Source organism: Anoplopoma fimbria, chromosome 24 (assembly GCF_027596085.1).
Source record: "Anoplopoma fimbria isolate UVic2021 breed Golden Eagle Sablefish chromosome 24, Afim_UVic_2022, whole genome shotgun sequence".
NCBI classification, from domain to species: Eukaryota; Metazoa; Chordata; class Actinopteri; order Perciformes; family Anoplopomatidae; genus Anoplopoma; species Anoplopoma fimbria.
The window spans coordinates 22,962,510-22,977,140 of NC_072472.1; the positions used below are offsets into that span (position 1 = coordinate 22,962,510).

Below are 14,631 nucleotides of genomic sequence, written 5' to 3' on the forward strand. Positions count from 1 at the left end.
TTGCAACATTCATTTTCTAGTCAATGTCAGCACGGTCATAAAGGTCTTGCTGAATTTGACCTGTTTTATGTTCTTCGCACTGTAAAATGCATCAGCCGTACCTCCATTCCCATTTCCCAAGAAAGAGAAGAGAAAATACATGATGAGCATATGGATGAAATCAATTTGCAAATGTTTTGTAAAAGTAAAAGTTTAATGGCCTTTATTTTAAATATTTATGTAAGCAAACATACTGTGCAAAAATGATTTAAATATGCTTAATTCAAAATTCAGATCATTAGTATATCATCAAACAATGATTTGCTATAGGAATGTCTACCTGAGCAGAAAATCAAGTCAATCTCCCTCTGTGTGTGTTGTAATTCGAGCTTCTCTGTTCTTTCATTAGGTAGCCAGGTCAGCGGTTTATGCTTTTAATGCAAGTCTATCTGTTGTGCCCCACTGGCTAGCTAATAGCCACCTCTATGCACTGCTCATACAGCAGTAACAGCTGGAAACGCCGCCCTTATCCATGGCGTCATTGTGGAAGCGTAGCACCCACCCTCCGGTTCCCCCTCTGGTAAACACTGTTGCTGTTGTTTGCACCTTTTGCGCTGTTAGCAGCGTTAGCTGATAGCCACCAGCTCAGCCGTCACCATATTGAGAGCCTTGTGGAGGCAACAGATATGCCACGAATTCCGTACTGAGCACCTTTAATAAATTACAAACTGAATTTTTTCTGACGGGTTTACAATTCATACATGTGAAAATGTTCTTTATGGTGAGCTTTTCAAACACCATATGTGGAAGGGTTTATTTGTTAATTAATTATTTCATCAAGTCTTAAAAAATAGGCCACTTAGCAGGGAAGCATTACATTTTGGAAGGATTACATTTTAAGAAACTTACAGATGTTGGGGAACAAAGAAAGTTTATAATGGATCTCTTTCAATATTTTAACACATTTATACAAATATATAGCTTAATAGAAACTGGCATAGCAATTTAAGAAAAATATAGCCTGTCCCGTTAGTCAACCATATGAGAACAATCAAAGCAGGTAGTGCTCGTACTGCCTCAATCGCTGCTCCAGCCCTCACCCGGTCTGTGAGGATACTGTTACTGAGGAGGAATACATTTCATACAATTCGGAAAGTTTACATTCTGCACATACAGCTTTATACAGGCAGTGCACTAAATATATGTCTGTTCCAAAAACTCCTGAACGTTTTGGTCCTCTTTATATCCTTAAACAATGGTGACATGTCTGTGTTTCCTGACACCTGACTCACCCACAGTGATGTGGGCAACACTGTAGCCTCTTCCTGCCTGGTTAGTGTCAGCCACCTAAAAATCCAAAGCAACACACATTTGACATTAATAATGGATCTAATTTGCTTCCCAAAGATAGCAGAGGCTTGCGGTTAAAACAGTTGTGATTCATATTTCACAGGCCTTTCCCTCATTGCGGTTTCAAGTCAAAGTTCATAGAACACATAAATTGTAATAATATACTGTATCTGTTAATGATTTACCTCATTCATCACTGAAATTAGTTGTATGATCAAGCAATACATTTTCCATATGTACCGTGCCATGCCTGATAAATGATTAGCATCTTTTAATTAGAGATAATAAAAGCACATGGCTGGTAATTTCTTTATTTTATTTGTAAGAGCCATGTTATGGTATCCATAAAAATCACCATCTCTCATGTTTCCTACAGACTTGTAGAAGTATACAGCATGAGCTCATAGTGGAAGGATCACTTATGAAAGTGTTTATCTCAAAACTCAATACCAATTTAGGGACTACTACTAAAATGTCTAACAGTGCAGGTTGTTTTTATTCTCGATTGTCTTAACTTTATTTTTATGACCAAATATCAGCAAAACTAATGACATACGGTGGGAAAGGTGTTTTAAACTTGTATTTCAGTTTTCAAACTCCTTTCTCAGCATTATCAATATTTTTTATTTTACTTTACTAGTTAAACAGCAAAGCATAAAGATTCGAAGATGACACAAACTCACTTAAACTTTAATATATTTGTATTATAATTTACCACCATTGCACAAAACAGAAGCAAAATTAGCAATTAGCAAACATAACAAAAGACTGTGATGGAGGAAAAGTCTTTTGGTAGGAATAATGTTTAGCGTGATGGGAAAAATGAACTCTTGAAACTGAGACCGCATCATTGTCCCTATATGGAAAAGCACCCCCACCTCAATTGAGATCATTCGGTTCCTATCTGTGGTGTTAAGAAATTAAAGAGACCATTCTTGGCCACCTTCTCACAGTTTAACTCTTTGTCACCAATGTTGTGCCCACCAAACCTAATGTCTATAACAGAGGGGTATGTCTTTATTCTTGCCCCTGTGGCCTAACAGGGTCCATTGTATACCACTTCATGCCACCATTGTCTACCCCTTATCGTTGTGTACTACTAAACAACCCTACCTCAAAAACATTGGAGCCGTTTGCCTGGAAGAAGCCGCTGTCACTGAGTTCGCTGGGAGCCACGCCTGAGACGGAGGAGAGAGACGGGAGAGAGGAGTTTTAAATTGACTGTGGCACAAGTAGTGCCAAATTTGCCAAAGATCATTCATTTAATTTAAAGCTTGTGCATGTTTGTGCAAATATGCACTTAACATGTCTTACTTGTTTGACCCTCCGGCAGGTATCCTGCGTTCTCTTGACCCTGTCTCTTTCCAGCTGCAGTGACACTACTTATCTGGCTCTGTGTCCTCACTCTTCTGCTACAAACAAACAGAGGATTTTAAGTGGAAACATGTAAAAGCACATGCCTGTTAAGTAATTTTAAGAAAGGTCAAATAAAGAAGTATTGACAAAACATTGATCATATTTGGTGGCTTCTTACCTCATTTCATCCTGGTAGATGGGTTCTAGAGAGGATTGTACTACATGTGAGTTGTTTGAATTTGCATTTATGATTTTGGACATACTGTATGGTGTTAGACTGATTGAATTTGGGCCTTACGTTTTTCTCTCCTGCGCTTGCAGCAGAAGATGATTCCGATGATTAGCAAAGCCAGTAGAGCGAAACCTCCAATGGACACGACAACAGCTATCAGTACGGTCCAGTCAGGAGGCTTGGGAACTGTTGCAGAGGGGAAAACCAGCATTCAGGAGGAAATTCAAAGACCTAAGAACCTATTGTTGTAAAATTAAATGGTCAAATTGAAAATACTGACCACACCCAAAAGGAGGAAAGAAGCACAATACCTACTGTGAAGTTATGAAGACAGTGAATATTGTGAATATTGTTCTGTAAAACACAGCGGTAAAATTTATTTAGCTGTATACTCAATTTTATACTCTAAATTTTGTTGAGATGTGTCCAAATAAAACACGTTTTACTCCCTGTCAGAAATGAAAAGTGACTCGTCACGCTGCTTCTCAATCTTAGAAAACATGCTATCCATTTTATCTGTGTGAAGATCCTGGTGAGGCTGTGGCTTTTAATGTAAATTCTATACAGAAAGTGTTGGTAGAATAGATATCCAAACACTTAAATCTATGCAGAGAACACTTTATTTTAAGCTTTTTTTTCATCAGAGCATACATGGTTCAGCTGGAAAGGCAGGTGTGGAAACAAACCAAATCACATCCCCATCACTGTACGTAGTACACCTGTGCACACCCTGGTGGTAGAGGCTCTGCCTCCTGTGAACTAAAGCTTTAAAGTGCTGAATGTAGTAGTGAGAGGTTTACACAACAAAAATAACATAATCCGTGATCAGGGGAAGCAGTAACGTGCAGTGTTGTAGTACTCGGGACTGGTCCGGATTTTTACTCTGCCTCCCCTCGGTCTCAGACAAAAGAAGACTCTGGATGTTGTTTAAAGACCAGACTAGACCACAACTGCGGGGATTCCACTGAACTGCTTTTGCATTGTCTGATATATTTGTTAACATCATTACTGTGAGTGCTCATAGAAAACAAAGGAACATTCCAACACATATAATTCACTACAATGCCTTTTGAGTATCTTATCAGGACCTTTGTCATGGTATACTTCTACAAACACAGTATATATGGCAACAAAAGAGATGAATGAAGAAAAGGAATCTTCATTTGTTTTCTCTGGGTTTATTTTGTTATGGGAATATGGATCCTTCTGTTTGCATGTTCCCCATTTTATTGTAAGTGTGTCATGCAGCCTGGGACTCGCACTGGTCTTGGTCGTGACTCGGTCTTTCTTTAAGTGGTCTTGACTAAGATCTTGACTCGTCTTTAGTCATGCTAGCTGCATGGCTCTGGGGTTGGCAATGTTTAATGCTAATTAGCAAATATTAACATGTGACACTTTAAAATAATAAATATTTCACTCGCTAAACATCATTATGGGTCAATTGTCATTTTGAGCAGGTTAGCTTTTAGCTCAAAGTGCCGCTGTTAAATGCTGAATGCTGCCCCACAGTGCACTTATGGGGTTGCAGTGGACTTGGTCTTATAGAACCAGAAACACTGATATTTGTGGAAGATCTTCTTACCAACCACCAAGAAGACAGAGCTGGATTGAGGACTTGCTAGTGACAGCACAGTCGCCCGACACTCCACCATGGCGTTGCTGACCGCCTGAAACTTCAGGACGCTGGTGGAGTTGAAGGTATCCCCATCGGCCATGCTGGTGGTGTTGTACAGGCTGCTGCTCACAGCTTGGCCATTTCGAGTCCAGCTGACAGAAGCGGTGGGGAACCAAGCAGATGTTACACACTGGAACTCCACCTGCTGGTCCTGCTTCACCGTCACGTTTCCTCCCTTGACGTTGACCGTACCGCTCTCTGAGAAATAAAGACAGGAACACGTGGCTGTACCTGGACCGTGGACGTGCATCCTGCTACGGCCCTGCTGACACCGACTGCTACCACCATTATTATTATTACTAGTCACATTACTATTACTATTACCTGTACCATTAAGCATTTTAGCTTTACTTCCACCCTGAAGCCCTTTTGCTTTCTCGTTCTGCAGGTTTCCATGAATCGTTGTGGTACCTGGACCGTAGTCGTGCCTCCTGCTGTGAGCCGACTGACACCCACTGCTACTTCGATTATTATTATTAGTCACATTACTATCCCTATTTTCATGGCTATAATTCTACTGTAATAATTTCTGCTGTTATTATAAGTAGTCTTATTATATGAATCATTTATGTCATATACATTGAATGTGTTGTATCTCTGTTATGCTGTTCATTCTGTACACATGACATCTATTGCATTCTGTCCATCCTGGGAGAAGGATCCCTCCTCTGTCGTTCTCCCAGAGGTTTCTTCCTTTTTTCTCCCTGTTAAAGGGGTTTTTTAGGGGAGTTTTTCCTGTGCCGATGTGAGGGAAGGACAGAGGATGTCGCATGTGTACAGATTGTAAAGCCCTCTGAGGCAAATTTGTAATTTGTGATTCTGGGCTATACAAAATAAACTGAATTGAATTGAATTGAATTGAACAGAGGAGAGGTGAAGTCAGGAATACATCATGCTTTTAGGAACGGTGGTTGTTCAGTGATGAGAACAAGTAGTGTCCCTGTGTGTTGGTTGGCTTCACCATGCTTACACTGGGAAGTGGCTGAAAAATAAGATTGACAAACAATCTTAAATCTTATATACTTAAATTGGCAGTTTAAAGGGTAAGTCTGTACATATTCTATTATTTTGTTATTTCCAACAAAACTTTTGTACAGCAGCAACGACATGGCTCATTGAGGCATTGTTCTGTTGACAGTTCTATGATCTCTAAGTCAGACAAAAACATGTTTAGCTAAGTCTTAGAATGGATACACAGGGGCAAACGGATCATTTTCATTTCAACATTCCTGCAATAAGGTAAACCATGAGTAAGTCTTTAAAAAAAACGTATTCTTTAATATTAACTCTCCTTAGTTTGTCATTAAACAGTGTTTGCTGTTCAGCTTTCAGTGTCCCGTTAAAGTTGTTAATTCAAAATTCAGCACTTCTATTGCCTCTCAGCGGTTCTCAAAATGGAGATGGCTGAGCCAGCAGCTAGCAGCTAACAGTGCTAACATTGCCAACAACGGAAAAAGTGCTGATGGCGGCTGCTGTCAGGACAGCGTTATCAACTATAACCGCCGTATGAAAGCAGTGCAGAGGGGCACGCATGCACTAACATGCACTAAAAGGCAAGAGTGGACGGCTCAACTACATAATCAAAGCTCAGAGGAGCTCGGATTAGAACTCACACACAGACGGAAAGTGACTTCATTCTCTGCTCAAGTAGACATTACTCCACTATATCTTTACATAATTAACAGTTGTTTGCTGGGTTTAATGCTTTGAATCTCATATGAAGAACCTTTTACATCCCTTTGCCGAAAAGCGTCCAAATTGCTAAGCTGGCAGGTCTATTGAGTGGGTTTGTTAGCTTCAGGTGCAGGTTTTGCTACATGTGAGGAGACTCTGTAATCATGGAGGTTCTAATCAGCCGTATGAGATAGAGCACCATCACTTTAATAATCAATATCCATCCAAAGCCAGACTGGGGCCCACATGTTTCATAGCGAGAGTACCTGAAGGTAATCTGAACACAGTGAGGTCAGAGGTCAAAGGACAGCCACAAAGCAACACATGTCTTTCAAAGTACCAAACCTTGCTCAAAATCACTGAACAACATATAACTGCTGCCTAATGATGACCTTACCTTGTATGTAAAGATGTGCCGTCTTCCTTTCATAATCCCCCAGCACACTGCAAATGACCGGGCCGGCCTCACCACTGCGGGTGACATTATGAATGGTGAACTCCACACAGCTGGTGTCAACACTGGAGCAGAACCTGGCGGAGAACTGATTTGAGGCAGTGGTTAAGTTACCGGTGATGGGGAAATTGAGAACCATGAATCCTCTTACACTCCAGGTCATGATCTTCCAGCTTCCTTTCACAGTGGCATTGAATCGTGCATCAGAGCCTTGAAGCACTGTTGAATTCAGCGGCTCCAGCTGGAGCTGTCCCAACACCACTGAAAGTGAAAGAGACAACATGTCAGACAGGAATGATATAGAGTTTAGACGGTCTCTGGATCTTGTGATTATGGCACAGGATTCTTAAGTTGCATCTTGCCACCTTGCCCTCTTTTTGTACAAAGGAACTACTTAAAGACTTGATTTAGGTTTAAATGACAGACTGAAAAAAATATGGGCGTATAGTCTTTGTGATGTCAACCATAGGTTTATGAAGCTCCAAAAAGTTTTTTTCATAATCATAAAGATACATTTCTCAACTCAACTCTCTCAATGTGAAACAAAAATAAATCCATAATTAAAATTTATTCTGAGATTTTTTTTCTTGAAGAAGTCTGTCACCAAAGTAATTCTTTTTTTTATAGATTTTTTAAAAATATTATTATTATTATCATTTGTACTATACGTTCCGATTAAGTAATTTATTTTATATTTTAAATGTTATATATCAAATATAATAATATGCAGTTTTATATATATTTATTTTTTGATTTATATATAAGAATACATTGTGATAATATTAATAGAAATATATATATCCCCGTTTATATAAAATGACGAATAATTTTTTTTAAGCCCAAGTTATAGTCTACTACAGGTTTCTGTGTGATTGGCAGCAAATTGCAGGTGTTCACATATCACTAATTAAAGTAAAGCAACATAATTAGTTAATTCTACAATGGAATGCAATGTGAGAAAAAGTAAAGAGTCAGGCAACATTAGCTGAGCTAATGGACAAAGAGAAAGCCTGCTATGGAGGCACATGACGCTCTTTGTTCAAATCAGTGCTTGAGACATGTTTGAATTTGCTCAAGATACGTGAACATTACAAAGGTCGTGGAATTTGTTTTGTTGGTTCTTGACAAGACTGAAACTCAAACACAACATCAGTCTGGACTGATCGTTCACGTGTCGAGCATCAAAGCTGAGGCGTTTCCTTGGATGTGTTCTTGTTGCATTCTTTAAGAGGAAGCAGAAGGAAAGCTGCTCTGGCTAATAGGATGAGGAATGATTAGATTTGAAACAGTTTGGTTTTGTTCAGCTATCTTTTTTTCTTCAAGGCACCACCGAGGGTAATGATTAATCACTATTAAAAGCACCCAGAAAACCCGTGGGACTTGCTCTGGTGTAAAGAAAGTATCTCTCTGACTATTCCCTGATGATGAAGAGCTCCGCCCCACAGTTGGGACTTCAGTTGCAAAGTAATTTAAAATCCCTTCACGTTCAAGCAAATGTTCAGGACAGACAAAACTTTTTTTAGGTTATGTCCAAAAACATAGTACTGATAAAGTCACACTTACAGTTGTTGGTTCAGTTAATTCATTCTGGATCAGGAGTGGATATAAGGGATTAAAGCAATTTAATCTCCCCACAGGGATCATTAAAGTTTAATCTAGTCCTCCTGTAAAGCCATTTATCTCACAGGTCTCACTTAATAAGGCTCTGCGAATGTTAAATGAAACATATACATTAGATTGTCATAAACACTATGTGGGAAATAAGCCACAAGTAAGTGTTTGGACGACAAATTGCAAGACCCCAGAAAATAATATTACTCTTTTTTTCTCTTATTTTTCTCCAGGTTTGTACAGACTTTATACAATTATTTGGAAGATGAATGCTGACCTCCAATTGGACACAGTAATAAACCGATGCGGAAGAGGTTGGGCCGTGATTTCCAGGGAACCGTCATGCTAGTGTTGTTGTCCTGAAAAGACGGAAGAGACACAGCTTTTAGAAGTCCTCGGTCCGTTCTCCTCTAAAAAAATGTCTCTATAGCAGGGAGTTAAACCTGAAATAAATGACACAAGACCAAAAACCGAGCCTGGACGTCTCTGTCAACAGAGGACAGGGCATCGAGAAAAGTGTTGATGTCATCCTGAATTAGCAGCTTAGCTTGATTTTAGCTTGGCGAGAGAGTAGATTCCTTTTCTAGATATTATCTGATTTGATGTTTGTATGAAATCTACAAGCTCGTTTCAAATTGTTGTTCTTTCACAGAGGGAACTGGTCAGAGGTTTTTATATCATTCCATCTTTCATTCACACAAAATGAATACATCACTAAAAATGAGGAAGTAAAATTATCCAGTTTTGTCCCTTCTATTTCTGTTCTTTTTCTCTGAAAACAGATTTACTTTGATACATGCTGTAGTCACCCGTTCATATATCTTACATACTTTGCTACAGTGTTGTCTCTCACTCGTTGAAATCCTTGTCTTCGTGACCAAATATTCCTCAAAAGCAACAGCATCTTCAGTTTAAACAAACTTACCACAGAGAGCTCCAGCCGCGGTGTGTGGAATGGATCAGAGCTTCATTTCCTGAAACAATAGGTGAGCAGCACGGCTCCACCTGAGGCTATAAAAAAAACTCTCACAGGGAGCAAGGTCCAAGTCAGGCCATTGAAACTCAGACCCTTATCACCTACCTGTCAGTCAGTAATAAACTGTGTGGCTGTGGGTGTGAGGGTGACGTTTCCACCTGCCGGAAAAAAAGACATGTTTGGTGGCTGAGTATTATCACAAGATTAATTCCATGGTCCATTCTTTGTGAGTCAGTCTGCCTAAGCCTGTTTTTTATTGCCTGATCCTCTTCTTGAAATATAATATTTATAAAACATTTATGTTAATATTCCGCTTACATAATAATAAAATGTAATAAAATGTCCATGTCTTCACTGTGTTTTTCAATAATTTAAATTCTGACGTCATTCTGTCTATGTTATGTTATTTTTCAAAAAAGGGATAAACAGTTTAGTTGTCTAGTTGGGGCTGTTGTTGAGAGAAAAAAACGGGGGGGTTCTAAACTAACTAAAATGTGTTAGAAGTGAAGTGAAAAGAGAGGAAAATATTTTTTGACTGAATACATTTTATTTGAGGCCAAGAACACTTTCTCAATCGGTTTCTCTGTGAGTGATGGAGTCCTTCATGAATACTGTAATTGTTCTTGCCGAAGTGAGAAAAGTTAGAACAGATTTTTTTTTGAGGAACTCTCATTAACTTCAGCTAGATGACACAATCCCTTTAAACAGGCCCTATTATGCTATTTTCCGGGTGCACATTTTTATCTCAAGTTACACTTACAACATGTTTACATGCGTTAATGCTCATAATCCGCCTTGTTTTTCTCATCCTGGCTGTCCTGCAGCACCTCTTCTCACCCTCTCTCTGAAATGCTCCGTTGTAGCGCTTGCTTCTCCCTCCAGAAAGCAAAGTCTGCCCTGATTTGTCAGCTAGCCCGCTCTGTTGTTATTGGTCAACGTTTCACATTTCAAAAAACTCTTCCTTCGGAGCTTCAGCTCCATCTCTCTCTTTTGTTGTTTGAGGGCAGGCCAAACTAGCCGGAAGGGGTTTTACGTCATTTCTGTAACATTATGACCTCATAAAGTTACGGAAGTGAATTAAACCGAGCCGTTTCAGGCAGCTCAGGAGCAGTGATTCTGAGGGGGAAGGTAACTCCTTTTAGGCGTGGACTTCAGTATTTACACTCTACGGACCTTTTAAATGTACAAAAATATATATAACACACTAAACAAGAGGGAAAAAGTGGAAAAGCATAATAGGGCCACTTTAAGACGTTATCGAATGGGTTTTGGAGAATTCACTGGACCTGTAGAGGAGCATATAATCCTTCAACAGACCTGAGAGCAAATCCCCATCCACAGCTTAACTAAACTCCTCTTCACTGTGTGCTTTGCAGAGCACTTTTAAATGGGATACAAGAACATTTTACTGCTCATACTTATATAGTCAAATTTAGTTTGCAGGGTTGATATTTGCCATGGAGGATTTTGTCCATTGTTGTGTTTTATTTCTGGTAAATACGTTTCAGCAAACTGGAGTCATGTTCACGGATGTGCTATGGCCCTTAAGCTTCTAGAGAAAAAGTAGATAAGCTCCTGTCCTATGAGCCCCCCAGACTCAAAACAGGCTTATTTATAGCATCAGCTCAAACACCGAGATGAGGGCTACCTTTTTAAAATGGCAAACCGTCACGACCCAATTCAGAAAAGGCCTCATCTATAAATCCTGAGACGACCCAAGGCCCATCTGACCATATTTACTGACATCATCTTATATTATCTTAAATAGGTAAACCTGGCATTTTGACAATATATATGTTCAAGATACCACAACTTTGTTTTCTGTGTTATTAAAATGTATACACATGTTAAATACTTTAAAATACTAAATAATTTACTTCAATGTAATATGTAGGCTACAATTATCCGAAAAATAAGTAAATTCAGCCTCCCTCATGGGGCTCAAAGGTGTACGGCAGATATAAATGTTAAATAAAAGTAATTAAAATGCTAATTTATTTGGCTACCCAAATAAAACCTACTGTGGCCCACCTGTGGGTCCCGACCCAGACTTTGGGAATGAGTGACCTATACTATCAAAACCATTACAGCAAACTTGCAGTTCCCCTTGTATCCAGCAAGTATGGAGAATGTGATGATTATGTCTTTGTGTTGGCTGTAAATGTAATGTTTTACTCATCAACAGAGACGTTTATTCTAACTTTAGAGAACTTAAAACCAAACTGGAGCAAGTTTTGTGATAGAATAAATATTAAACTTTCCAAATTTTAAACTTCACCTGATTTTAATAAACTGCCAGATAGTCAATCTACTGAAAATGATTTTAGATCATGCGAAAATAGAGCCTCTTGAAATATTTTTATATTTAAACCACCACCAAGATTGTATTTACGCCGACATCATTGCCTTAGTCTTTGGAGCACAAACACACTGTATCTGTCTCCAGGTCATTCTCCGGCCCTGCAGCAGGTTTGATAAATGAAGGTGGAGGTTTGTGTGTGAACCAGAGTTCACAGTCGTACTGTGGAAGGCCTGTGGACCCGTGATACATTTTGATGAGTGTCAGTGGGATGGCTGCAACAAGCTCATCACCACCAAGGTCACCCGGACAACACAGGCTGCTGTGCTGTTTGGATGTAGCAGTTGGTCTGAACTACCCTTTGCATAGGAAGCTGATACTGACTGAGTTTCTCATTTTTACCACTAGAGTTCACTGTAGGATCATTTTTATTTATACGAAATGTGTTTTATTCATGCAGAATTGCATACAAGCAGGCATTTTATATGCATTTTCATTTTATTACATCTGTTTCTCCACAAATCATTTAGACATATAAACCATAGTGTGCCAATTTATTTATAACAACAAAATCAAATGGATGGATATATATTGGAATGCATTACAATTACAAAATAAATGTTTATTAATGTTTTCAACACAACCACAATTGTGATTTACATGCACAGTAATGAGATGAATGACTCTTTTCATGTTTCCATATAAAATGTGATTACTTATATTATTCAGCCGCCATATTCTGTTTAAATGTAAGTCTGTGTGCATTATATCATACACAGCATGCACATAATATGCAGTATACAAATCATCATCTTGATTAAAAATAGTATTACCACATAGATACTATAACAGTCCAAAATTCCGAATTTTAATTATTAAGTATGGAAGTATTAGCAACAAAATGTACTTGGTATCAAGAGTAAGAGGGACTTCAAAATGGCCCTTGTCAGTGTTCTTTTATTATATTAGCATCATTATTATTGATGCATTTAGTAAAGTAGTACTTTACTGTATTATTTGGTTTAGGCAGAGATAACTTAGTTTAATCCATAACAATGCGTCATCATTTACAAACTGATCTCATGTTCAGTGTGTAAAATCTTAATCTGCAAAGTGTCGATAGCTGTGAGATAGATGTGAAGGAGTAAAATGTATAATCTGTCCCTCTGAAAACTAGAGTTATGTACAAGTATTTCAAGATTGTTATCAAGCACAGCACTTGAATAAATGTACTTTGTTGCTCTCCAACACTTACTGTGTGTTTGAATTGGGCCGGCAGTCAAAATGGATGTTTTGTGTTTTTCTTGCAGTAAATTGTACATTTTAAATATGCTGCAGATAAAATGACTGCCCCCCCATGCATTATCAAATTGTGCTTAAAGATATTTAGTATCACAAGTTTCAAGTTGTGTCTTGCACGACTGGTTTGCAGTTACTCTTATTTTATCCTTATGAAAAATGACAAAAACTGTCTAGGAACTACTTGACATCTTTAAGCATTTCAAAAGGCCTTCAGTTGAAGAGCCTCCTGATAGCAGATCTCCTACGATCCAGCAGAGAGGATTAACGCAATTCCTCTATACACCGCTCTGTTTATATAGGCTCCTCTGGCCCACAGTCGTGGTTTTATGAGGGAAGCAGCGTAGTATGAGCTGGAATGTCTCCAGACACAGCTGGTATTGTATAGGCAGAAGCGAGCAGACAACCATGAAAAACAGCAAGTAGATAGTGGGGGGAGGGTCAGCAAAGGCAGTCCCTCCGATCCCCTGCATATGGCCTGCGATGGAAGTGATTCAGAGGGCCTCTTCAGCCATCGAAGTCGCTGTGTCAAGAGATCATCAGTCATAACTCATCATGCCTCCCCATCTTTGTCTCGGGGCTTTGGACTTCTCGGGCATCCCATTGTTTAATTTTATTGTTTGCGAACACAGATTAGTTCCATTCAATTGCACCCTTACGTGAGAGAAGAAGATATGACCCCACAATGCAGTACTTTCCATACAAAAAAAAGGCCTTCAGAGCATGCATTACTTGTCTTTGTGGGACTTGTTTTTGTTGTCTCAGCCGTTGGCTAATCAATGGTTAAAGCCGACTAAGGTTTATTGTTACTGAGCTTATTAGGCGACGCTGCCACTGGGGCAAGCCTCCTCCCTCTCTCACATATAAATGACTGTTTTAAAGGCAGGTCATTGGCACTCCCCTCTTTACACTGCAGCACTCTGCTTTGGCTGCTGGGTGGACAAATATATTACTATTATTTTTAGAAACGGCATGTGACACATTTTGTCACATTTTTCATTCATTTTGCATATATATAGATATATATATATATATATATATATATATATATATATATATAGAGAGAGAGAGAGAGAGAGAGAGAGAGAGAGAGACAGACAGACTCCGTTAAAGGGGCAACATTCATGATTCAGAGTATTAATTTAGCATCAAACAACTATTGTCTTTGTAATAGTATAGTGAAGTAATGTCTACCTGAGGGGAGAATGGAGTCACTTTCCCTCTGTGTGTGCTGTAATCAGCACTTCTCTGTGCTATGTTTACATAGCAGGCTGCACGTGCCTTAAAGTGCATGTTAGTGCACGTGAGAGTGCCTCACTGGCTAGCTCACGAACGCCATTCTGCACTGCTCTCATACGGCGGTTACAGCTGAGTCTCCAGTTCCCCCTCAGGTAAACACTGTTAGCGCTTTTAGCTTTTTTGCTATAATGTCAGCGCTGTAACATGTTAGCTGCGAGCAACTAGCTCACCCGTCGCCATGTTGAGAGCCGTTGAAAGGCAATCAAAATGCTCCCAATCTTGTGTATAGCATCTTTACAAAAAAAGGTAAGTTCTGCAAGTTTAGTTTACTTAAAACGTTATAATATGCATGGTTAAATATCTAATTTATAACTAAAAGAATCATGGAGACCACTACTGTTCAACTGTTAGCACAAGGGGATAATGCAGTTGCTCTATGGAGGTGAACTACAACGTGTGTCCTTCATGTTCATGTGGGTTCAGAGAG

General features: G+C 39.1%; 1 protein-coding gene across 2 annotated transcripts; it reads right to left on the reverse strand.

Moving 5' to 3' along the window:
* Positions 1-1,085: 1,085 nt before the first annotated feature.
* Positions 1,086-6,935, reverse strand: igsf5a (immunoglobulin superfamily, member 5a). 2 transcript variants are annotated; one of them, XM_054626534.1, is made up of 7 exons: positions 6,664-6,935; positions 4,500-4,790; positions 2,984-3,103; positions 2,864-2,888; positions 2,644-2,738; positions 2,443-2,507; positions 1,086-1,326 (listed from the first exon to the last, which is right to left on the reverse strand). In XM_054626534.1, the coding sequence occupies exons 1-7, from the start codon at positions 6,881-6,883 to the stop codon at positions 1,228-1,230; spliced, it is 915 nt and encodes a 304-aa protein (XP_054482509.1). In that variant the 5' UTR covers positions 6,884-6,935; the 3' UTR covers positions 1,086-1,227. The 2 variants fall into 2 exon arrangements, with proteins under 2 accessions (XP_054482509.1, XP_054482508.1); XM_054626533.1 differs by having other exon boundaries at positions 2,644-2,741.
* Between the last annotated feature and the right edge of the window lie 7,696 nt (positions 6,936-14,631).